General features: G+C 47.8%; 11 protein-coding genes across 11 annotated transcripts; 6 read left to right on the forward strand and 5 right to left on the reverse strand.

Annotated features, from left to right (window-relative positions):
• Positions 1 to 981: 981 nt before the first annotated feature.
• Positions 982 to 2,262, forward strand: N7495_008519 (HNH endonuclease signature motif containing protein; the record flags this gene model as incomplete). The annotated part of the gene is made up of 1 exon (XM_057211170.1): positions 982 to 2,262. One exon carries the CDS (start codon positions 982 to 984, stop codon positions 2,260 to 2,262), a length of 1,281 nt encoding a protein of 426 aa, XP_057060713.1.
• A 686-nt stretch (positions 2,263 to 2,948) lies between these two features.
• N7495_008520 (AAA family ATPase VPS4) lies at positions 2,949 to 4,508 on the reverse strand (the record flags this gene model as incomplete). The annotated part of the gene is made up of 4 exons (XM_057211171.1): positions 2,949 to 3,170; positions 3,230 to 3,680; positions 3,747 to 4,082; positions 4,213 to 4,508. 4 exons carry the CDS (start codon positions 4,506 to 4,508, stop codon positions 2,949 to 2,951), a joined length of 1,305 nt encoding a protein of 434 aa, XP_057060714.1.
• Positions 4,509 to 4,806: 298 nt separating this feature from the next.
• On the forward strand, positions 4,807 to 5,291 carry N7495_008521 (tubulin-binding prefolding complex subunit YKE2; the record flags this gene model as incomplete). The annotated part of the gene is made up of 3 exons (XM_057211172.1): positions 4,807 to 4,864; positions 4,931 to 5,126; positions 5,183 to 5,291. 3 exons carry the CDS (start codon positions 4,807 to 4,809, stop codon positions 5,289 to 5,291), a joined length of 363 nt encoding a protein of 120 aa, XP_057060715.1.
• A 499-nt stretch (positions 5,292 to 5,790) lies between these two features.
• Positions 5,791 to 7,525, reverse strand: N7495_008522 (phosphoglycerate mutase, 2,3-bisphosphoglycerate-independent; the record flags this gene model as incomplete). Its single annotated transcript, XM_057211173.1, has 4 exons — positions 5,791 to 6,001; positions 6,061 to 6,643; positions 6,696 to 7,433; positions 7,495 to 7,525. 4 exons carry the CDS (start codon positions 7,523 to 7,525, stop codon positions 5,791 to 5,793), a joined length of 1,563 nt encoding a protein of 520 aa, XP_057060716.1.
• Positions 7,526 to 7,848: 323 nt separating this feature from the next.
• N7495_008523 (mediator of RNA polymerase II transcription subunit 9) lies at positions 7,849 to 8,391 on the forward strand (the record flags this gene model as incomplete). The annotated part of the gene is made up of 1 exon (XM_057211174.1): positions 7,849 to 8,391. One exon carries the CDS (start codon positions 7,849 to 7,851, stop codon positions 8,389 to 8,391), a length of 543 nt encoding a protein of 180 aa, XP_057060717.1.
• A 702-nt stretch (positions 8,392 to 9,093) lies between these two features.
• N7495_008524 (glycine hydroxymethyltransferase SHM2) lies at positions 9,094 to 10,671 on the forward strand (the record flags this gene model as incomplete). The annotated part of the gene is made up of 3 exons (XM_057211175.1): positions 9,094 to 9,126; positions 9,203 to 9,253; positions 9,346 to 10,671. 3 exons carry the CDS (start codon positions 9,094 to 9,096, stop codon positions 10,669 to 10,671), a joined length of 1,410 nt encoding a protein of 469 aa, XP_057060718.1.
• A 725-nt stretch (positions 10,672 to 11,396) lies between these two features.
• On the forward strand, positions 11,397 to 12,435 carry N7495_008525 (AMMECR1 domain-containing protein; the record flags this gene model as incomplete). The annotated part of the gene is made up of 3 exons (XM_057211176.1): positions 11,397 to 11,574; positions 11,675 to 11,897; positions 11,976 to 12,435. 3 exons carry the CDS (start codon positions 11,397 to 11,399, stop codon positions 12,433 to 12,435), a joined length of 861 nt encoding a protein of 286 aa, XP_057060719.1.
• Positions 12,436 to 12,745: 310 nt separating this feature from the next.
• On the reverse strand, positions 12,746 to 14,190 carry N7495_008526 (serine/threonine-protein kinase; the record flags this gene model as incomplete). Its single annotated transcript, XM_057211177.1, has 4 exons — positions 12,746 to 13,352; positions 13,404 to 13,734; positions 13,802 to 13,892; positions 13,963 to 14,190. Coding segments are annotated over 4 exons (1,257 nt in total), but the record flags the coding sequence as incomplete, so codon positions are not given.
• A 507-nt stretch (positions 14,191 to 14,697) lies between these two features.
• Positions 14,698 to 21,492, reverse strand: N7495_008527 (DNA polymerase epsilon catalytic subunit POL2; the record flags this gene model as incomplete). Its single annotated transcript, XM_057211178.1, has 3 exons — positions 14,698 to 20,627; positions 20,684 to 20,823; positions 20,882 to 21,492. 3 exons carry the CDS (start codon positions 21,490 to 21,492, stop codon positions 14,698 to 14,700), a joined length of 6,681 nt encoding a protein of 2,226 aa, XP_057060721.1.
• A 733-nt stretch (positions 21,493 to 22,225) lies between these two features.
• Positions 22,226 to 22,887, forward strand: N7495_008528 (uncharacterized protein; the record flags this gene model as incomplete). Its single annotated transcript, XM_057211179.1, has 2 exons — positions 22,226 to 22,583; positions 22,643 to 22,887. The coding sequence occupies 2 exons, from the start codon at positions 22,226 to 22,228 to the stop codon at positions 22,885 to 22,887; spliced, it is 603 nt and encodes a 200-aa protein (XP_057060722.1).
• A 289-nt stretch (positions 22,888 to 23,176) lies between these two features.
• N7495_008529 (uncharacterized protein) lies at positions 23,177 to 23,998 on the reverse strand (the record flags this gene model as incomplete). Its single annotated transcript, XM_057211180.1, has 1 exon — positions 23,177 to 23,998. The coding sequence occupies one exon, from the start codon at positions 23,996 to 23,998 to the stop codon at positions 23,177 to 23,179; it is 822 nt and encodes a 273-aa protein (XP_057060723.1).
• Positions 23,999 to 24,351: the final 353 nt, after the last annotated feature.

The raw sequence follows: 24,351 nt of genomic DNA on the forward strand, positions 1-24,351 counted from the left end.
GCGTGAGCCCTTCTAGAGATTCCCCAGAAATTGATTATTTATTTGAATTGGATTTATGTAGTCCTGTAGTAATGTAAGACACTTGGGTATCTAGGTAGCTACCGAGTCTATAATAGTGATCATACCTAACCTTGTAGATATAGATGTTCCTCAAATCTGAGTTAGGGTATCTAGGTACGACTAGGCAGATCTGTAAGCAACTCCAGCTCTATTCTATGCGCCTTGAAAGAAAAACAATGCTCTATCATCATTATGTCGTCCACGATGTCGCCGGTGCCATCTACGATCAGGTGATCATTACCGCACTGGTCTCTACGCTGTGTCCCGTGGACCTTTAAGTGCAGAGATTTTCCCGCTTTCATTCCTCTTTCTTTCTTTCTTTCTTCTTCATACATTCATATGCATGGGTCTTTGGTACACCAGTGAGGAGAAATCTGAGGTTACTATTGCTGACTGAAAGCTATCAGTTATATTCCTACCTGGCCGCCTTCGTGGGTGGTCACGTAATTTTTTCACCAAAACTGTGATTTATCACTCTTATTCTTTCTTCATTGCTTGATAGCCCTTGTTGGCTGCGGGTAGAGAAGAGAGGGTATTGAATCTTGGACGTTTGGTGTGGAATATATATTTTTGCAGCGGAGGAACCCTACTTATTTGGCGTGTTGTTACGTGTTCTGGATGTGAAACTCAATGGCATACATACTAAGTGTCCTACGCGTGTTAAATAGTGAAATTTGCTTCCTTGCTATTATAAATATAATATTTGAAATCTTGAGTTCTGATGATTTTTTGGTTACCGATGAATACTCTACCCCATGAGGGAAAACAGAGGACCCTGAGGCTGCCACTGCCAAGAAGTAACAACGTTATATGTCAGTGTAATGATGATGTATGTCCCGATATAGTAACATAGGTGCTACCTAGATACTTACCACTTCAGCCTTGCACGAGGCTACCTCAAGAACCGTTTACACTCTCAATATGCTACTACAAGTCCCTTGGCCATTTTTGGAGCGGATGTCCAGAAGCCAGCGTGAATCCCTGAGCCAGACCCCTGATACGGCTATGTCTGTGTCCTCCTCAGTGGCTGAGTTTTTGGAGGGTAAGGATCTCCAGTATCGCAACAACATCGAGTACATCAAGTCCGTACACAAGGGCCTAACTGAGGCACTCGATTCTCAACTACTATCGAAGAAGGAGTTTATCGAAGCTGTCAATCCATTCTTGGAGAGGATGCATGTAGTCCGTGAGGAGATGAAGGTTCTCTCTCGACAGCGGAAGTGTATCCAAGACGACCTTGAAGACCATGGTCCATTTAAGCGGAGACGGATTGGGGAGCTGAGAACAGAGATCCTCGAAAGAGCCTATTCTAGCAGCATCATCGCCCGTGTTATGGCCACTGCAGGGAAGCAACTTCGACTCACCAATTTTAATCAGTCTGCCTTCAAGAAGTTGGTCCTCAAGTACTATGCTATTCCTGAGGGGGGTTGGTGCCATTTAACCGGCCGGTGGGCCACCAAAGCGATCAAAGCGGCACATTTAGTGCCGAAGAGCCTCTCTACTGATGAGGTGGCGCACCTATTTGGGGTTGAGGAGCTTGTATTGGAGGATCCTTCGAATTCTCTACTACTCCACAACAGTGTTGAACGTGCCTTAGACACCGGCAAGATTGTTTTTGTTCCTATCCTAGAAGACAATGAGGTCGGGAATCCTTCGCGGTGGAGATGTGTCCTCGCGGATGAATCTGCCCGCAATAATTGCGCTATTGAGCACCCCAGCGGGGTCCTGAAGTGGGACGATCTTGACGGGAGAGAGCTGGTCTTTCATGGCGGCGCTAGACCAGCCAAGAGGTACATGTACTTCCGGTTCATCGTCACGTACCTATACCACAAGCAGCAGAAGGAGGTGTCCTCTGCTAGCCAGGGAGAGAAGGATAAAGCCTTCGCATCATTTACCGAAAGGGTAGAGACGAGCAAAAGGTTCTGGCCAACGCCTGGTCCGTACCTACGGCGCTCGATGCTCTGTACTCTCGCCCGAAATATCTCCGGCAGTGAAATTCCCCCTGAGTTGATCAAGGATACAACCTTTGAGGGGCAGACCCCCGACCATGACGACATGGAAGAGGGTCTGGTATCAGCGCGGGAGGTGTACAGTGCGATGATTGACTCTGTCAAGAAACACGAGATGGACTCGGAGCAAGAGGAGAGTTCAGAGGAAGAAGGGGCATGGGATTCTGGAGATAAGCCGATGTTTGACTATTAGGTATTCTTGCTCGGTATCAAATGCATTCTTAACCACATCTTTGTAGAGCTGATTGAGTACATGTAAGAATTGAATAATAATTCCAGGGTTAAATCGCTGAAGAAAAAACAAAAAATAGAAAAAACGACCTACTTCGAATCGCACTAGATCGTTATTTACGCAACAAAAAATTTGTTGCATACCTGGGGGCACAGCTCGGCGTGATCTCGTATTTGTATTCGGTGTTGGTGGTGACGGATTAACAAACTATCGGGCTCAGGACATGAGTATCCACAAAATTTTGAAGTATATACCGGCTAATAGTTAATCCGGGCCCATAGATAATCCAAACTACAGTATTGTTCACTTCAAAGCGATTATGATAAGTGAAAGAACCCAGAGCCATAAAGAGATAAGTGAATGTCACTATTTAGACAAGACAAATATCGCAATGGGAATTACATGAGTACTTGCACGATTATTGTTTGAACACGCCGTTACCAAGGTGCACGAGATAAAAGGACCAAATACAAACAAAATGAGAGCCAAACGCTTTCAGAACACCTTGAATACTCACCCAAAGCGACTATAACTGATTTGATGTGCCAAAAGCCAAGTGAAGATCTTGGAATTGAACATAACAGGAGTAGCAGCCGTCTATTCATGACCACTCCAGCCCATCAAGATGGAATAGTGAAAAACCAGATTTATGCTCCCTCGCTACCAAACTCTTTTGTCCATTCCGAGTTCCTTGTGAGATCTTCTTGGCTGACAGTAGACCGAGAGTTACGAACAGCTTTAATGAAGTCTTTGAGGACAAGTGGGGGCTCAAGGAGTTGATCTGCTTCGATGTCAAGCCAGGTCATCTCCGTTGCTCCAGCATCGCCAGGCGAGCAAGGTGTGAATTTCTCAACACCTTCATCATTAACCTAATGAGACAGAGTGAGTGAGCTAGTTTTTCTGACCAGTTGGGAATGCGCTTGCGAACCTTCTTATAATGTGTTGCTGTTTGGATCTTGCGGATAGGCTGCATCAGTGCATCCTGCACGGCAATGCTTATATCACTACCAGAGTAGCCATTGCTCATCTCAGCCAAAGTCTTGTAGTCCGTCTGGGTCATATGGCACGGCGTGGAGCCCACAGCCAGCATGAACATCTTCATCCGTGCATTGAAATCCGGCAGACTGATGTGGACTCTTCGTTGGAATCGACGACGAATAGCAGCATCCAGCTGCCAAGGAATATTGGTTGCTCCCAGGATCAGGACGCCCTTTGAATCGTTTCCAACACCGTCCATCTGAACGAGGAGCTCGGTCTTGATACGCCGAGATGCCTCAGACTCACCTTCACCACGAGGTCCACAGAGGGCATCGACCTCATCAATGAAGATGATCGCTGGCTTGTTTTCACGAGCCATAGTGAAGAGCTGCTTCACAAGTCTAGAGATTCGTGAGTAATACGTCCAAGAAAAACCCGGTAGCCTAGAGCCTGGAATATTTTCCTACCTTTCACTTTCACCCATCCATTTAGAAACCAGATCACTACTGCTGACACTGAAGAAAGTACTGTTCGCCTCAGTAGCAACGGCTTTGGCAAGATAAGACTTTCCGGTACCGGGTGGCCCATAGAGCAAGATTCCCTTCCAAGGTTGCCGTTTGCCTGTAAACAAATGTGGGAACTTGATAGGAAGGATGACAGCCTCTTTTAGAGCTTCCTTTGCATTCTCCAAGCCAGCAACATCCTCCCACTTGACATTCGGCTTGTCGGACAAGATAGCACCCTGGAGTGCGGACCGGAGCTTTTTCGAATCCGCGTCTTCGCCATTATCATCGTCTTCTTTTCTGTTTGGGAGATGTCATTTGTTAGCGCGGGAAATCCAAGAAAAGAACATCTCTTGCTTGAACGAATGAAGCTTGATTCCACGTTGTAATAGCTCGATATGTAAACAGGCCGTAGAGTCTTCAAACGTACCCTTTCCCGCTTCCTTGCGCGACCTTGCCATTCGCGCCTACGGCACTTGGTTTTTTCTTATCGTCCGACGAAGCCAAATGATTCTTCAACTTCTCTGCGCGATCCATATACTCTCCTGTTTTGGCGCGAATCATCTCCTTGGAGCGAGGGTTTTTCTCCCACTTCAGAGCGAGCATGAACAGCTCCAGTGAGGAGTAGTACAGCTGATAAGCCTTCTCATATTCGCCCTCATTGTCATTCTCGATTGCTTTCTTGACGGTATCAATCGCCCTTCCTAAGAAATCCGTGTTACTCATACTGGCAATCGGAGAGCTACCGTGTCGGGGAAGTGGCAAGCCGAGCGCGGAGGTGGTAAAGCGGGGTGTGTCGTGGGCCTCCTAGGCAGCGGCTCGAAGGAACAGGCGATGATTGAGTTAGAAGAAGATGTCAAGATTATAGAAATAAAAATTGAGAACCCAGAACACAGTGTTTATTGGCAGAGCTGGGATGTACGTGGAATTGGAGGGGGAGGAAGGGAGGTAGATTCATGTGCGGTGTTGACGGGCGGGCAGAAGTCGAGTGGTTTTCCCTCTTTCACTTCCCCCGCGACAAGCCATGGACGCTCAAAAACAGCTTCAGGCGCTTTCGGACGAGTTCCAGCAGCTCCAGACTGGTATGTTCATCCTATGAACAATATGTTTTACGCAGACCATGAGATCTAATTGTTTCATTACCCTAGAGCTTGAGGGTCTAGTTGATGCTCGCCAGAAGCTTGAGTCACAGCAACAGGAGAACCTGGGCGTACAAAGTGAATTCGCCCAACTAGATGACGAATCCAACATCTACAAACTTGTCGGACCTGTGCTGCTAAAGCAGGACAAGACCGAGGCCGTCATGGCTGTCAACGGCCGATTGGAATTCATCGAGAAAGAGATGTTCGTATCTTATACGTGTGATATAGGCGTAATATTTACTGACTTATGCTATACAGCAAGCGAATCGAAGGAGATATCACCGAGAAGCAAGAGCAGGGTGAGAAGAAGCGCGCCGAGGTCGTACAATTGCAAGGCCAGGCACAGCAAGCTGCTGCGTCGGCATGAACTTGATTTGAGCCACGCAGAAACAATATTGTCATCCAAGCTTGGCCTTGGTAGTAAGTGGACACATTGATCATGATATGACTCGATTGATACCGCATACGCCGGAACGATCTTGAGGTCATGCTGCTTTTTGCTATTTGAATGGGGTTGGAGCCTCGTCAAATGAGGAATGATTCCTTGATAAAGCATTCAATACAGGCAGATACACCTGGTGTATCGATCGAATAGCATTTGGATTATGTGTCTAGAGTGACTTTAGAAAATATTATACCCAATGAAATTTTTTGTCACAAAATTTACTGCTACGCTCTAAAAACTTCAAACCACAAGTTTACCATCGCTCTTATTAGGGTCAGTGCCCAGGTAACAATCTATACCGTCAAATTTCAAGGTTGAAATCTCCAAGGCTGGGACATGGCATGTATTTATATCATAAAAGTGTATTGTTCGTTCATTGATTAGTTTTCATGCCTAGATTTATATGTGCAAAGCAGTCTATCTATGCCTTGATCAGCAAGCTCTTGCCGGTCATCTCCTCGGGCTGCTCAATGCCCATAGCGGCAAGGATTGTAGGGGCGACATCACCCAGAACACCACCCTCCTTCTGGAGGCTCCAGCCCTCTGGGGCATTGGCCAGCACGAAGGGAACGTGATTGAGAGTGTGGGAAGTCTTGGGGGTGCCCTTCTCATTGAGCATCTCCTCGGCGTTACTATGGATATGTTAGCTAGAGAAACATTTTGATTGATGAGACCTTGTTTATAAACTTACCCGTGATCAGCGGTAATGAAAAGAGCGTAGTTGTTCTTCTTGCAAGCCTCGTAGACGGCACCAATGGCCTTGTCGGTGGCGGTAACACCCTGGATGGCAGCCTCGTACACACCAGTGTGGCCAACCATGTCAGGAGGGGCAAAGTTGTTCATGACAAAGTCGAAGTTGTTCTCGCCAATGCGCTCGGCCATCTTAACACCGACCTCTGCGGCGCTCATCTTGGGGTCAAGATCGTAGGTGGCCACACGGGGCGAGGGGATCATGTCGCGGACCTCACCGGGGAAGTCCTTCTCCACACCACCGTTGAAGAAGAAAGTAACGTGAGCGTATTTCTCGGTCTCAGCAACGTGGCATTGCTTGAGGTTCTTCTTACCCAGCCACTCGGCCAGAACGTTGCCCATCTTTTGGGGAGAGAAGGCAACGGGGAAATTGTAATCGCCCTTGTACTGGGTCATGGTGGTAATTTCAATGTTCTTGGGGTAGGCAAAGTCGGGACGCGGGGAGCGGTCCTGGTCACCCAGCAACTGGGTGATCTCACGAACACGGTCAGAGCGGTAGTTGAAGAAGAAGAGGGTATCATCATCTGTCAGAAGTTAGCTGTAATTCAAATCTTCATCTGTATAGTGCAAACATACCCTGCACACGGCGCTCCTTGCCACCAACAATAATAGGCTTGAGGAACTCGTCGTTCTCGCCCTTGGCGTAACGCTCCTTAATGGTGGCAAGTGGGTCAGAGCTGTCCTCGCCCTCGCCGGTGACCATACCAGCCAGACCGACCTCGACACGCTCCCAGCGCTTGTCGCGGTCCATGATGTAGTAACGGCCAACAACGGTGGCAATGTCACCAAGACCAGTCTCCTTGGTCTTGGCAAGCAGCTGCTCCATGTAAATGACCGAGCTCTTGGGGTCGGTATCACGGCCATCACCGAAGAAGTGGATGAAGACCTGGGGGATCTGCATCTCCTTGGCGACATCGAGCAAGCCGAACAGGTGGGTAATGTTGGAGTGGACACCACCGTCAGAGACCAGACCGCACAGGTGCAGACGGCCGTTACCCTCCTTGGCGCGAGTGAAGCTCTTGACAATGTTCTCGACCTTGTTCAGCTCGCCCTTCTTGAGAGATTGGTCGATGCGAACACTGTCCTGCCAGACCACACGTCCAGCACCGATGTTCAAGTGACCAACCTCACTGTTGCCCATGAGGCCCTCGGGAAGACCGACAGCTAGGGAAGAAGCCTCCAGAGTGGCGTATCCCTGTGCGGTCTTGGAGTTGGCCTCGGCAAATCCAGACATGTATGGGGTCTCGGCGGCAGCGATGGCATCGCCCTCGGGAGGGGAGTTAGGACCAGCAATACCCCAACCGTCAATGACGACTGTAGGAGAGAATCACATTAGAATGGAAACTGAGGACCTGGTGGAAAGCCAATCACATACTCAGAGCAACTTTTTGGTCGACCGTAGCCATGGTGTGGGTATGGTATATCTTGATCGTAGTCCTGAACACTTATCAACGCTGAACCAAGCAAGTAAAATACCCAATTCAAATGTAGAATAAATGTTTCTTACCTTTAAAAGGGATGACGAAGGAAAAAGAGAAAGAAAGAGAATTGGAAGATAAATAACTAGAGCAAAATGTGGCACGACGGAGGAGGGGCACTTTCCCGGTGACGCTTTTTGGTTTTTGGTTGCCAGGTCCCGACGTCACCTGGTGTTCCGACTCTTTCCTAATCAATTTTACCACTTAATTTTACCTTTATCATCAGCTCTATGCTGCCTTGAAATCTGCCAATGGTTTCCCTATCTCCAACCGCAGCTACGCCGCTGCCCAAGTCTTCGGTCGCTCCCGCGAGCCCTTCAAAGGATGTCGCAACCCCACAAACGGTCCCCTTCCCATCACCCCAGACTTTTGAGATAATTCCCCCGCTACATGGCATACTTCACCGATTGCTTTCTCAGAAGAATCCATCGGGGACGAGTGCGCCTGGCGATACCTCTGGCGCGCCAGGTACATCAGCAGAAGCGCAACCCCAAAGCCAACAAGGGCCCGATGTGACTGGCGGGAATAATAATCATACAGCTTCACAAGCTATACCAGGAGGTTCCAATCTTGATCCTAATTCCCAACCTCCACTGAATGTCAAAGGCCTACCCACAGAAGCCAGCTCCGTAAAAATTCGGATTCAAAAGGCTCGCACAACAGTCGAAGGGCTCCCCGATGTCCACCGCTCCGTCAAGGAACAGCAGAAAGAAATTGCCGAGCTTGAGAAACGTGTAGCACGTCTCAAATCTGTCATTTCAGACTTTGGAAGTCGTGCAGGACAAGCTCTATGAGCCACCGAATCTGGAGAAAAATGAGACAGATAACTATGACCAAAGAATTGGCCCATCTTACGGAGTACTGCGGCTTGCATATATCTCTTTCGAGAGTTTTACATGGTGTTACTGGAAATGAATACCCAATATCACTGAGTGACGTGATTTGTTTTTTACTGGGACTTTTGGAACCAGTGTATTCTTTTTGCAACGGGGATCAAAATTTAGTCCCCGGGGAAGATAAAATAGTGCAAGAGCCAGAGCCTTGTCATACGAGTCAATTCAGAGCACTTTTCAGCTTCTTTGAGCTGGCATTGTTTTCCCACTCACCTATAGTGTATTCTAGACAGACCACTGTAAGTTCGGCATCGGGATCACAGTCCAAATAGCCCTCAAGTCTTAAACCTGCGCCAACCACTAGATCCACACTTTTCGTCCTGAGTCATTGTAGATTTTGGCTTCTGGAGAAAGAGAGAAAGCGACGAGGAGTGGAATCGAGCATCCACTTTTCTATGACTGTTTTCTCCACCTAAACCTCATCCGGTTTGAAGTGTTTAGTCCGATGTCGTCCAAGATGGTTGATGGCCTGAGGCGCCAACTTCGATCCGCCCCAAACCCCACCAAAGTTAACTTGAAAATAATTTCTTCCTTCCTTACTCTCTTCAAACCTCTTCACCTATTTTCCCTTCCTCTAGGAAAATACCATTCACATCCGCCACAATGTCCTACGCTTTGTCCGAGGCCCACAAGGCTGTATGTCTTTTTACTGATGCCCCCAAACTAAGATCTGAAAAAGATCCAATGAGATCATTGACTCATACTTATACAGCAAATGCACAACACTCTCAAGGAGAGTGATCCTGAGATCGCTGCGATCATGGTAAGCCTCTATTCAATGAATTGATCTTGCTGTCAAGATCTATCCACAGAATAATTCAGAATCTTTGTTTGCTAACCTTCCTCGTCTCACAGGAGAAGGAAATCCAGCGTCAGCGCGAGTCCATCGTTCTGATTGCCTCGGAGAACTTCACCTCCCACGCTGTCTTCAACGCTCTGGGCTCTCCTATGTCCAACAAGTACTCTGAGGGTTACCCCGGTGCCCGCTACTATGGTGGTAACCAGCACATTGATGCCATTGAGATCACCTGCCAGCAGCGTGCTCTCAAGGCCTTCAACCTTGACTCCGATAAGTGGGGTGTCAATGTTCAGTGCCTAAGTGGTAGCCCTGCCAACCTGCAGGTCTACCAGGCCCTCATGCGTCCCCATGACCGTCTGATGGGTCTGGACCTTCCCCACGGTGGTCACTTGTCCCACGGCTACCAGACTGCCTCCCGCAAGATCTCTGCTGTCTCCACTTACTTCGAGACCCTCCCCTACCGTGTGAACCTCGAGACCGGAATCATTGACTATGATCGTCTTGAGGAGAACGCTGAGTTGTACCGCCCCAAGATCTTGGTTGCCGGTACCTCCGCCTACTGCCGTCTGATTGACTACAAGCGCATGCGCCAAATCGCTGACAAGGTCGGTGCCTACCTTGTTGTCGACATGGCCCACATCTCCGGTCTGATCGCCGCTGGCGTCATCCCCTCTCCCTTCGAGTATGCCGATATTGTCACCACTACCACCCACAAGTCTCTCCGCGGTCCCCGTGGTGCCATGATCTTCTTCCGCAAGGGTGTCCGCAGCACCGACAAGACCGGCAAGGAGATCTTGTACGATCTTGAGGGTCCCATCAACTTCTCCGTTTTCCCTGGTCACCAGGGTGGTCCCCACAACCACACCATCACTGCTCTGGCTGTTGCACTGAAGCAGGCTGCTTCCCCCGAATTCAAGCAGTACCAAGAGCAGGTCATCAAGAACGCCAAGGCCCTCGAGCTCGAGTTCAAGTCTCTCGGCCACAAGCTCGTCTCTGACGGCACTGACAGCCACATGATCCTCGTGGATCTGCGCCCCAAGGCCCTTGACGGTGCTCGCGTTGAGGCTGTTCTTGAGCAGATCAACATCGCCTGCAACAAAAACTCCATCCCCGGCGACAAGTCTGCCTTGACCCCCTGCGGTATTCGTATTGGTGCCCCCGCCATGACCACTCGTGGTATGGGTGAGGAGGACTTCAAGCGCATTGCTAGCTACATCGACCAGGCTATCGGCATTTGCAAGAAGGTCCAGGGTGAGCTTCCCAAAGAGGCTAACAAGCTCAAGGACTTCAAGGCCAAGGTTGCCTCCGAGAACGTTCCTGAGATCTTGTCTCTCCGCCAGGAGATTGCTGCCTGGGCCAGCGTCTACCCTCTGCCCATCTAAGTGGAATAATATTTCAACTTATGTACGGAGGTGGTGTGATTTGTTAGTATATGAAAGTTATGAGAGATCCTGTGTTCAACATCAACTATGAACACGCTGGAATATTAAAATACCACAAAATGGTGCGTTAAATGGGGTTTATACCGGTCTGCTTTTTCAACCTTAGGGACATTTGGGTTTAGGTTATCTGTTTTGTTTTTCCTTTCTTTTTCCTCATTTGATCATCTGAGCATGAGATGATCGTTTTAATCCTCGCCGCTTCTTCAACTGCTCGAGGATATGGTTTCCAGGAGACCAAAAGTTCAACATATCTTCAATCCTGCTGAATAACCTGTGAAAATTCAATACAACTTTATGGTCGTAAATACCACTTTTTTCTACGTACATCGGACTGACAGTTTCTCGGGTACCTAAGGGATACATCAATCTCCATACTAGATCCTCTATGTAAATATGTACCTGATAAGTACCAACCCCGCAGACCTCGGGACTCTCGCTCCACACGTGCCATGCTTATCCCCCGCCTCGACTTTGTATCATCAGCCCTTCTTTTGTTTCCCAAATTTATTTATCCTCTTGCTCAACTTATTCTATACAATCGGATTTTTTTGCCCGTTTTGTTGTCTGTTCCAGCCTTTCAACTCTCTTAATACCTAGTCACGGAAGCCTTTAAGTAGCCTACTCGAACAACAGAAAGAAAAAAGAAATTCAAACTCCATACAACAATGGCAAACAAAGCTCAATGCTTTTATTGTTTCGAAAGCCTCTGGGCGTCATTCGAGGATGATGAGCCAGCCAAGTTGGCAACTATTGAAGCTCTATGGGAACAGTATGAACAAACAAAGAAGCTGTCTGAAGCACAACAACAGAGGGATGATGGGAAAGTAGAGGACGACGAGTCAGGTATGACACCCTTTGAAAACTACTAGGATGATGATGATGCCAAACATCCATACCAGATGCCGGTCCAGTCTGCAGAGCCAAATGTCTGATTCCTCCGCAGCTACCACATCGTCTAGTCCTTCCAATAATTCATCAAATTCGCGCCTATCCAGCTCCACCGCAATGACGACACCAAACTCCCTGAGTTCCATAACCCAGAAGTATCCACTCTTCGTGACGTGGAACACAATATCCCGAAACAGACGCCCGTCTCTTCGAGGGTGCATAGGCACGTTCGAGGCACAAGACCTTGCAACTGGGTTGAAATCATATGCTCTAACCTCGTGAGTTCAATTGCCATAGCCCAGCCTGCTCCTCGTCCTTTTAGGCGGGTAATGAGTGCTAATATATTTCAATGGCAGAGCTTATGATGACACACGCTTTTCTCCAATTCCTAAATCTCTCATTCCCTCGCTATCATGCTCCCTCACTCTTCTAGGGTCCTTTGAGCCATGTACTAATGCAATGGACTGGGTGCTCGGCACTCACGGCCTGAGAATATCCTTTATTAACCGCGGCCGTCGGTATGGTGCCACTTATCTGCCTGATGTGGCAGTTGAGCAGGGCTGGACGAAAGAGGAGACCATCGAGAGTCTGATGCACAAAGCAGGCTGGGAAGGTAGTGTGAGGGATGGTGCGCGGAGACAGCGAGACACAGGAAATGACGGCCCTGGCGCTACTAGGCCTTGGGATCAGGTATCTGATTTTCGCACAGTTAGGTATCAGGGTCTCAAGGCTAAAGCAGACTATGCCGAGTGGCAGGAGTGGCGAAATTGGGTGCTCACTTTAGATGATGGCCGTGAGATTCTGGGCTCGGCTTAATTACATCGCCACAAGGCGTCGTCAGACCATGGATCTCATGGTTTTATTTGAATTATGGTGGTGAGCATTATACGTTGACATTCACCTTCACCTGTTTCCCAATCATAGGATAGCAGTGCACTTGGGTAGATACAAAATCTAGATATGGAATTTACAGCAACTTGAGCAATTCATGTTGCCAACAGTCAACTGTTACCTGTAGTCAGAACTGCGAGTCTAAATGCGCAAAACCCAAGTTCAGATTGTTAGATAAATTGGAGATTCGAGTACCCAGATCAGGAACGCTTAAGTTCACATATAATGGTCTTATTTATTTTGCATGAGCCCCACGACTCCATAGACCAGCCATAGTCTCCTTAACTCTCCGCTCCTGGTCGCGAATCTGTGACTCAGTCTGCCCACGCGCATTACCCCGGCTATCAATCTGCATCGGAGTCCCGGCACCATCACCATGAGCGGAATGTCCAGACTCGTCTGTGATCTCACTACCATTCACACGCTCTGGCTTAGGATCGATGCTCATAACGCCATCCATCATGAAGCCACCACCCTCGCGCAGCTTGTTGATAGCGCGCACAGTATCGATAGCACGATGCAGAGTGCGACGCGCGTTGAAGTTCCGTTTGACGGTCGGTAGCAGGTCCTCGCCGGAACCGGTCCGCGAGCTGTCATATGGTGGATTGATCCACGTGTGTTGCAGTGCTTGGTGGGCGGTCATGCGCTGGGCCGGGTCAATGGTTAGGCAGTTTTTGATGAAGTTGCGTGCCTCTTGCGATACACCGCGCCAGTACTCCAGTGGTGTGAATGAGTAGTCCGCTGCTAGAATTGCCTGCATTTCTTCAAGGTTGGAATCACGGTCGAATGGGGTGTATCCACAAAGGAGGAAGTAAGTGATAACGCCGATGGCCCAAATATCACTATATAATTGTTAGTAAAGATAAAAGCCAAACTGCGGTCAATAATCTTACACTGGCTTTCCATGTCCGCTCTTTTTGAAAATCTCTGGCGCCATGTAGCCTGGAGTTCCGCATGTTGTTGTCAGGACGTGGAACTGCTCCTCGTCCATGATCCTGGACAAGCCGAAGTCGGCTATCAAGAGATCTGCATTATCTTCTGGGGTACGGAACAGCAGATTCTCAGGCTTGAGGTCACGATGCACAATTCCATGGTCATGAAGATAAGCTACGGCAGAGAGTACGGCGCGGATGAGGCCTGCTGCATCGGTTTCGTAGTAGCTGCCCTTTCGGCAGATGCGATCGAAGAGCTCTCCACCCAAAGCGAGGTCTGTAACAAGGTACACTGAGCGATTATAAGTACTTTATTTGTAAGTAGGGGCTGGTTGCGATCGCGGCGGGGCGGGACGCACAGTTATTCATAGTCTCAAAGTAGTCGACCAGGGTGAGGATATTTTGGTGACCCATGGACACTTTCTTCAGTACGGCGATTTCATTTCGGACCTTATCATTTTTACAGTTGTCAGTAGATGTCTGACATAGTTGCAATCGTTGGTATATAGCTCAGTCGTACCATGTGTTCACGCCCCGCCATCAGGCGCTTGTTGATGACCTTTGCGGCATAGTAGCGACCGGTGTCAATATGTACGCATTCCTTGACAACAGAGTATGAGCCTGCACCTAGTGTCTTGCCTGTCTTGTAGCGACATGGCTGTACTTGGGGTTTCGCAGGTTGTGCCATCAGGACGGAGATGTGCGGGGTAGAATTAGAATTCAAGTTCACAGATACCAGTGATGGTAGATCTATGTAGAAGAGTCACAATGAAAGGACAAAAGCTGTTCCAAGGGTGACGAAATCAATATATCTCTAAAATGAAAGAGGAAGTCAGCTTTGTGTGCCACATCAGGTGGCAGTCCCACTCTATTAGCTAGCGCGGGGTTTGAAACACCAACAGGTGGAGTATTTATTACGGGATATTCGTCTGATTGATCAGATAGTATTTAACCCGAATACATAGTGCTTATTTTGATATGGGAATTTCTTAAGTGGATGGGGAAGAAGGATGATGAAGACAAGAGGTCAAAATAAAGGTGGATTAATCACCGAAGATCAACAAGGCTATGTACACACCCTGAACCAAAACTCCTTGAAATACTCCGCCATGCGCCTCCAAGATATTGAGACTCAAGATAGGGGAAAAAAAATTAACTAAGGGATGAACTTTATGCTCAATCGAGCTGTCGATGAGAAGCTGGAACAACTTGATATCGACTCGGTTTTTGCCGATACACAAGAGCGCATTCGAGCTTAGATGTGGGATAATATCTCTCCAGCTACATTCTCCAACAATTGTAAAGAATGAAACTTGGCAACACTTTGCAACATGCGTAGCCTTTTCTCAATCTCTTTGCGATCAACTGTGGGTGACCATGTACCACTGCATGAACAGTGTTCCATAAATTCGCTGATTTTAATCTGGTTGCACTTGGAACATTTCAGGTCCTGAGTGCACCATTCAGTACAAAGGCCATGAACCTGGCCGATGAGAACCTCTTCCAAAGCTAGCCGGTCGTATTCAGTTTGACAGAACGAACAACGCCAGGGTTTAGGGGTCTTGTTGTCAGCACCGGGATCAGGGAGCACATCCTCGTCACGACACAAATCCAAGTCCCGAATGAGACAGCAAGCGTTACAAGTGAGTTCCGGAAGCTTCAGGTTCACACTTGGATTTTCGAAGCGACCCTCTTTGCTGAACTCGCGCACTTCAAAAAGTGCCAGCAGTTCGCGACGCAACAGCCTGGTCTCGAGGGTAGTTGTTTTGGACAGGCTCAAAATTTGCATGAGCAACTTGACGAGCTCTAGCGCAGGGTTTCGTTTGTCTCCTTTGCGATCGATGAGGACACCAGGAAGGACGGGGAAGGCGTAATCAGATGCTAGCTCGGGATGGAGCATCTCATCACGTTGGCGACGGATCAGTCCGGAGATCTGCTTCTTTAGGGGCTTTGAGAATCGATCCGCAAGAATTGCGGTAATCTCTTCACTTTGTTTTTCGCTAGGTTCTCCGATCGGAATCTGTGTGAGACGAGGAGTCGAAGACATATCGCCATCCAGATCTGGCCGTTTCAAAGAGTGCATCAACTCGATATACTCGACGATCCAGTCGTGGAAGATGGTCTGCATAGGTGCTGGCAGGAACCGACTCAATTGCCAATGCATAATAGTTTCAAGTTCTTGGTTGTCGGCCTCGACTACCTCGCTGCAGCCCTTGCCTGCATAGTTGTACTCATCATACCACACTAGGTAATCCCAGTACTCCTTGATCTCGAGATCGACAAAATGGAAAGCCGGATTCGCCCGGATAGACTTCAACACGTACTGGCTGTAGGCATAAGCATTACCGACTTCTGTCTTTGTGGTCTGAAGCAGCAGGCGAGTAGAACTTGCAAAGATGATGTGGGATCCAACTCGTCTGAACTCACCCATCAGCCGCTGGAACGACTTGCGTGAGAGCAACCTGATATAGTTGTGCAGTGACCGATCATAGAGGCACGACACGGGGCTTTCCACCCATCGGATCAGATGCTGCACCATAATGTCGGCCATGCTATTCCCGGCACAGGCCTCCGTCCACCAACTCTTGACCATCCCGCGCAAGACAACAGCACCAGCAGAAGCAAAGGCTTTCTCGGAGTAAAGGACGCCTGTATCTTCGTCACCCGAAGGAGCTAGTAAGTTGTCGTTGCCATCCATGTCATTGATGAGAGAGGATGAGAGGATGGTGTTGATGGCGAGGTTTCGAACATCCAACTCGATGCAGACAGTCGAATAAGCATTAGGCATATTCACAGAAGGCATGCTGATCTTTTCGATCGGGCCCACTACGTCATCCTTTTCATAGCCAGCGTGGTCGGGTTTTGGCCCTGCTGACCACCATAGAACGACATTACTCTTCTGAAGTCTTCTGGCATACGATATGTCGATGAGGAACCGAGGGTCATCACTCTCCAAATTGCACAGAGGCAGATCCCCATAACGCGCGAGTAGGGTGAGATGCTGAACCCAAGCAGACAAGTATAGATAATGTGTAACGATGCGCCTGCTAATGAAAGATTGCCATCCAAGTGGTGGCATGTCCATGTCCGACACTTCAGGCTTAACGGATAAAATTGGATAATCTTTCAAGATAGGAATATCATGACACAGACGATCCTTTTGCTGGGATTGAATGATCATGACGGCTGGTTGAGTTTCGTCGTTGCGAAGTTTGCGGATCAAATCACCGACTTCAAGGTGTGCCTTTCGTCGGGTCATCACTTGGGTCGTCTTGAAGCGGATTTTGTCCTGGTACTGGAAGGCATTTAGCGACTCGTCAGCGGATGCATCTTGGAGTTTGCGAGCTAGCAATTCCAAATAGGTCTTGTCAACATTCGGTAAGCCCTGGCTGTCCCTCGAGCGATTCAAGATAACGATGTTTGCCTCATTCTTGGTCGTTGAGAACAAAGCAAAAATTTGACGCTCTCCAGAGGAGACATGGTACAGGTAGTGGTACACCAATGGCGAATCCATGAGATATGGCCGGTCAGATGTGGCGTGGAGTAATGTGGCAAGATCGAAGCCCTTTTCCAATCCATCACCAAGGACGCCTTGTTGTTCTTCGTCGAATGTGCAGTGACTTCCGAGCTTAAGCACTGCTCTGATACTGGGCGAAATGTTTCGCTCGTAGACACCCTCAATGCTAGGATGCTGGAAAAGAACTTCCATTTTGTCGGACTCCTCGAGGAATGTTTCCTCAGACATTGACAACTTGAAAAGATGAACAGAAGGATGGCCATTGGGAAGCGTGTGGTTGACTTTTTCAACTTCACAGTCTGGGACCTCGATATCAGGTAAAGATTCTCGCTTTAGGTTTACAAAGAACTGTCGTGGAACTCTGACACTGAGCGCATGGACCTTTTGATCGATCAACACAAAGGCTCGTACATATCCAGGACGACCCATTTCACAAAGCTGGAGAACCTGCCAGGTGCTGATGTACAACATCTGGGCCTGGTTGCGGAAAAATCCGCTCAAACTGTCCGAAGCAACATTAGTACGTTCGCCAAACAATTGGCGACGACGAAGTCGGGCCTGCTTCTGGATTTTCCATTTTTGCTTTTGGTATTTGATGAATCCCTGGTAGTCATCTGTGATAGACGGCATGACCGCAGGAAGGCTGGCTAAGGGGTCGAGGGCAGTTTTACCCTCAGGTTGCTTTCGTTTGTGTGACGTCTTCGTCTCAGGTGACGACTTTAGCTTTTGTGTCGAATTGGCAATCACTTCCTCTATATCACCAACATGTTGGACGCGGTGCTCCAGAATGTTGGCAGAGATTGATGAAAGAGGAGCTTTGTCTGATTTCTGGAAGAGATCAGTCATCTTCTTCTGCTTGAACTTATCATCAAGTTGATTGATGCGTCGCTGTAGCCACTCAGGATGAGCAACTCTTGGAACTGGGTTTCGAATCTTCTGGAGAGCAGCCGGAATTGTAATCAGCTTTTGAATCACCGAGCCCAGACGCTCGAGGTAATAGTTCCAATCAATGATACTACGAGGGTCCATATCTCCAGGGTCATCTTTCAGCCATTTCCGTAGGAAAAAGCGCTTGACACTCTCCTCGGCGGAGAAAATCGCAACTGGAATGGCTCTCTCGGTGACAGGCGTGTTTCTTGGCCTAGAAGATATAATGTACTTGCAGTTTAGACCCTTGTCTTTGATCATCTGCTCGCCCAGGAACTCTGCGAGACGCTTGGCAGTAGTGATTGACGTGGATTTTTGACTTCCATATTCTTCCAGCGTCTTACTCATGCTTCGATTCTCCGAGATTAGCTCGATCAGCTCCTCATCAGCCAATGTCGTACCATGTTCATAGAGGACATCAAGCCAACGATCAGCTACCCGAGCGACTGCAGCATACGTTTCACCGAGGTTAGCGCCGTCCAAGAAGAATTTGAAGATCTGAGTCTGGAAAATCTTGATGAGCTTCAGCTCTCCTCTTCGCTTAACTTCAAAACCCTTCAGTTCGGCCAATGAACCATCGTGATTGAAAACGGCGTATCGTTTTTTCAAGTTCTTGTCTTCCTCTTTTGACGTAGGAAGGATCATTGCTCTGTAAGGTCCGTCGACCTCGAAGAAAATGGAGTTTTCACTGAATGTTCGATACTTGTGCGTAGCTTGGTCTACAAGCTCCTGGTATTGTGGGTTTGTGTATTTTGCGTGGACGAGGTGATTAAGCATGACACAAGGATATGAAATGCCCAACTTTTTCCCATTCTTCAGTGTAAAAGAAAAGTTTTCGGGAAACGTCCCGGGAAGCATACACCAAATACCATCAGTGTCGAGCTCCAGTGGTCGACCAATACGTTCCACAAGCTCTCGTGCCATCTGGATAATATGAGCACCAGTGAGACAAGTGACACCGGCCATTTCCATAGAATACCATCGGGAACCCTTTCGCATGACATAACCATAGAAACTGTTCAGAATGACCTTGTGGGCAAGTTGCAAGGAATCGAAAAGAACGATCATTTTCTTAGCTTCGTCAATTTCAGCTGCCGATGCACCTGATGACACCAGGGAGTCTGTCTTGTTCTTCCAGACTTTCTGCTTGCCCTTGAAATCATACCGCCGATCACGGAAACTGCGAACAGTATCAACGTAGAAGGGATTTTCTCGCTGGCAGATGACAGCCTCTCGCACCATGGTTTTGCTATCGTGGATTTTGTGGTAAATTTTCTTGCTGTAGTCTGATAGTCGCTTTCTCACCACTGCAGCCTGTTCCTCGACACTGAGATCATTGAAAGATCTCATTGGAGAATTCTTATGCTTGCCAGGAAATTTTTCGTTGGCAGTAGCATGTCGAATCATGTTGTACTCGTCACGTTTGGCAGGCAAATATTCACCACGCCATGCCCATGGCATTCGTCTATCACAGGTTTTACCGGGTCGATTAAAATCACACGCTGCACAGTCCGATTCGTCGATCATAGAGTCGGGCTGCAGTCGGTTGGTGATCATGATGTTAGGGTACATGGATGCGACATCCAAATGATAGATGAAAGGCACCTCATTTCGGTGCGGGTTATTCTTCAGGTCAAGCAAGCGCTCGGCGATCTGTGCCTTGACATCGTCAAAGTTTGTTACATCATCCAAGGACTTCTTTTCTTCAACCTCGATACTAAATTTGAGAGCGTGGTCCAAGTCTGCAAGCAGCTCATCAATTGCAGAAGGGTGCACATTGAATGTCACAGGAATATCACTTCGGAACACACCAGCCTCAATACTCTCGACGTGACCACCCACGTAAGTTTCTGAGTCGAGCAGATGGCCATCATAAAAAGCCTCTACTGGGCTTTTGTGCTTGTTGGGTAGCACGATCTCGCCCTTGTAAGCCTCTACCATAAGAAGCATTTCACACAGTGTTCCCGTTCCTTTTCGAAGGGTGTCGTCTGGGTTGAGGGGAATGATGGTGCACAGAGAGAAAATGAAGGGGTGGACATATTTCATGTATAAGTAGTACGTAGCAACGGCGTCGGAAACGGAGTACTCGGCCAGAGTTTGAGGTCGCTCGCTCGCATATGGAGTCATCAACTCAGGGTCAAGTTCATCGGGATCGTAGCCAAGCTTGGCTACAGTCACTGCCTTCAGACCACGACTTCCCTGCGGAAGGTAACTGTCACGACTGACCCATGAAAAACAATCCATATGAACGCAGTGATTGGCTTGGTAGATGTCTTCACTGTTCTTTCTGAACCCAATCTCGGTGTACATATCGATTCCTTGAACACTTGCTCTTGCTTCCACAAACGGCCAATCGAAAAAGTCACCGTTGTATGTGGCGATAACAGTGGGTTTGGCGATCTTGATATGCTCGAAGAATCGCTCTATTACACCTCGTTCGTTGGGCTCATTGAAAATCACAAATGGTCCGTTGTACTCTGGTTTCGGTGTGTATTCGAAATCATTGATATCCTCGGACACAATCTCTCGGTTGGTGATAAGAAATCCCTGTCCATCGATCATATACGAAATCATCATGATCTGATCGAAAGCCGCATCGGGGAACTTCAAAGGCAGTTTTGTGGTCTCGATATCGTATGCCATCACAACAGGATCGGCACGCTGAAGTCGCTCTTCCAGGCAAGTTAGGTTAATTTCACCATGCTTTGCCTCCACATTATACCATTTTCCAATCCGAATGTCTAAAAAAATGTAAGCTAAGATTTTCTGCTCCAAGAAGAAAAATTTAATAACAAACCCTTGTCGATGGACACTCGGACATGGTATGGAACGTCATATTCTCGAATATCAACAATAAAATCACTCGCTTGCATGTTGCCATTAGGTCGTTGCTCATTACTTATTTCGTCATCAAAAAGGTCGAAGCCAGTCGCCGTACTAGTAGATTATCCATCAGCAACAGCTAAAATCCATATCAAGATTGAATCGCACAAACCTGGTCATTTCGACATATGCATCCATTGCACCCGCATTCTTCTTGTTTTTCTCTGCTAAAGGGAGAAGTGTTCGGCGAACCTCGAGAAGGTTACTAACATTAGTGAAGTTAAATCTTATAAGAGTTCTTCGGTGTCCAAGCAGGTGGTTCGGGAGGTCGAGGTCCTCCTTGTCAATTCGGTTGAAGCTCTTGATCAATCCTTCAAACGTTCGCCGACACCATTCTTCCACTTCCATCTCATGGCCTCTCTTCACTGCGATGAGAAAATACGGATCATATTCCACAGTCGCCTTGAAACTGCCCCCATCATCTTGTATGAAGTAGTAGTCGACACCAGCGCGGCCTCCTTGCACATTTGGATCTTGTATTGTCGTACTGTGCATGTTGATAAGCCATCCAGATCTTGTTTCGCCGGACTCAAAACGCGGAAACCCGAGGGATTCATCGATGCTGTTTGCCAAGCGAATTGACTCAAATTTCTCATCTGTAGAGGTGGCTTCGGTGGAACGTAGGGAGCCGAACTCAACGGTCTTGGTACGTCGAGGGTTCGAGGACGCAGCGCCGGATCGAAATTTATTGTTCCCATACTTGCTGGGCTTCCGCGAAGGCATTGCGACTGTGGCACTGACGCCCCGGTGGGCTTTTCTTAGTATGCTTTTTTGGGCAGGACGAGCGGTCTTTGGAACATGGAATAGAAATTTGGGTGATAAGATCGTAAGAATTCAAGAGCGTATGTAGGCGACGCAGGTGGCGTAATATAATTGTCTGTAATCAACCCGGCAAGAGAATCTCGTAGTGATGAGCAATTGGCGACTCCGGTGGAGTCAATCAATTCTCGCGACGCGCAACGCGTCTAAGTGGTTTGGATGAGTAATCTATGTAATCCACCAATAAGAGCACTTGGTTCGCCGCTTTTGCTACTAATTATCTCCTTTCTTTTTCAAAGTATTGAGAATTTTCCTGAATCAACTTAAATTATCCGTACATCTGACGGCAATTACAATGGACGCCCGAAATCTTTGAGAGTGTGTGTCCAGGTTATAGTACTCTACTTAGAACATCAGCTTCCAAGTGGAGAACTACACCAAATTTACAATAGCACGCGAAAACCTATTGATCACATGATGCAAAGCCTTAGTAAAGGTAGTATTTGAAGCAAGGATCCCCATCAGATTTCAATTATAGGTAAATACGATGTACTCTGTTTATTAAGAACAGAACTTTCAGATGCAGTAAGTAACTACTTCGGATTTTCTATGTTCCGTATATCCGTAGATATTTAGCGGCCCTTACGACTACCGCGCAATCAGTCGACAAGAGCCCAATTCGCCATACTCTACCATAATGGGGTCTGAAGATCCTCAAGACCTAAGCTCTACGCAGGAGCCTGGTAGCCACCTCCCAGCTAGCACTCCATCAGCAGACCCGAAGAAACCAAAGCATGAATTTCCCCAATCGCAAGTTGGAAAGTTATGGGATGCTTTCGGCAACCCCGAAAGCCAAGCGAACATATTGGCAGATGCCACATATAAGCCTCGAGGCAAAGCGGCCAAAGATGTGTCCTACTCAGAAGTCATTGGGGAAGTTTCCCTGGCCGAATTAGCCAAAGTCCACAAACAGCCATGCACGAGGGATGCATTATTAACTGGAATTGGTGCTGGGTTTGGCGTTGGAGGTATTCGAGCTGTTTTTGCAACTGGAGGTATACATCCCTTTCTCTTAGAAAGAGCAGTGAAATCAGTCGCTAAATCATCAACCTAGGAGCCCGTGTATTCTCTTCTGCCGCCAATTGGGCTGTCGTAGCAGGGGTTATCGCTGCCGCCGCAACTTTCGAACTCTGTCAAAAACACCGACGTGACGAATTAAATGGAATGAAAGAAGCAGTCGAATTGATGAAAGCATTGAAGGACAAAAAACAACGGGAAAAGGAAATGGCATCCCAGCGTATCGAGGAAGAGAAGCGCAAGAAGAGTTGGACAAACCCCGACAACTACAAGTTCTGGTAATATTGTTCATGCATAAGCCGGAGCCGCGGATGCTCTATACGATGAATCTCAAACTGTATATTCGGATCCTATGTGAGGGTTCGCGAGTGATTCACATCATTCATAAAGTAATGTCTGTATAATAGTCCCCCAATTCCAAATGAGATTATACCTACTAGTTTCCAACCCAAAGCAAAGGTCCAATCTATTCCAAGGCGCCAGTAATGATTTCCTGAAAAAAAAAAAAAAAAAAAAAAAAAAAAAAACCACCCAAATGCATATGATACCCTAGGTAGGTACCTAGGTAAAGCTAGAAGTCGAATTTCACTCGTTTCTGAATGGGGCTCTTGGTTATGCCGTCAATTCTGTGCCTTTCAAGACCGTCATTTCTGCGCTCTCGTCGTCTTTCACGAGCTTCTCGAGCTTCGCGAGTCTTCCATTCGGCAACTTGCTTCTGTCGTTTCTGAGCTCGTGCCCATGCAATAGCCGCTGTTGGCTTGAAGCCCACTCCATTTATTCCATATCCATCATCATTTGGATCTTTCGGATTGTGTCCTGTGATCTCGTGGTCATGCCAAGTGAACGGGTCTTCTGGCATTCGTTTCCCCGAAGGAGATAAGAGACGTTGTTTGCGGGATTTAGAAGGTGACGATGGTTCAGAACAGTCGCGTGGATATATTATAGATTTTGATTTCGGTTGAAAAGTGGCTGAGGACTGTAAATCATCATTCGTTCCATGCTGTGGGAACAGTTCTTGCGGTAGACGGTCTTGGGTCTCATGTGACCTGCCAGAAGCCGGCCAGGATCCAGGTATATTCTTGGACTCTGAGTAACTTTCTGAGACGTGACTACCAGAAATTGAAGAAGGAGCCGGTCCTGACTGGATGTTATGGCTCACAAGTCCTGTATCCATCAGATAATCCCCTCGAATCCGCAATTCCCCAAACCGCCCTGCTACCGTGGCTTGGGGACTTTGGCACTCTGGCTCCGCCTCCTCGCTGAATCGGGCTTCCTGGAAGCTCGAATTGGAAATGCTTGATGTTGGCGATGGCGATGGGCTATAGCAGTCAGACTCGGAGGGTTCCCGGTTGCGCTTAGGCGAGGAATATAGTGGGAGATCCATCGGCATCATTGTGGGGTTGAAAGTGTACTATGTAAAGAGGCTTTGCCGAGTGATCAACCCAAGTGATAGCATTTAATTATACAAAATTTAAACATAGAATGTACGCGCCATTCAGGAAGAATAAAGATTAATCACGGCGTCGGTCTGAAGATATTTAGCAAGGTTGAGGTGGGGGGCAAGTCTTTTGGTAAGTTTCAAGCCGGAACCAATCGAAGTAGGAATCGTCCCGACGTCTTCTAACCATATCAATTTCTTATAGAAAGTCGCACGAGGAAACAAGAGCATAATTTTATTGCTGCTAAGAAATTGAACTGAAAATCGACTAATTTACAGATCCCCGATCAAGTCAAGTCGTGAAGAAA

The sequence above is a fragment of the Penicillium taxi genome (assembly GCF_028828555.1).
Source record: "Penicillium taxi strain IBT 34144 chromosome Unknown utg000005l_segment0_segment0, whole genome shotgun sequence".
NCBI classification, from domain to species: domain Eukaryota; kingdom Fungi; phylum Ascomycota; class Eurotiomycetes; order Eurotiales; family Aspergillaceae; genus Penicillium; species Penicillium taxi.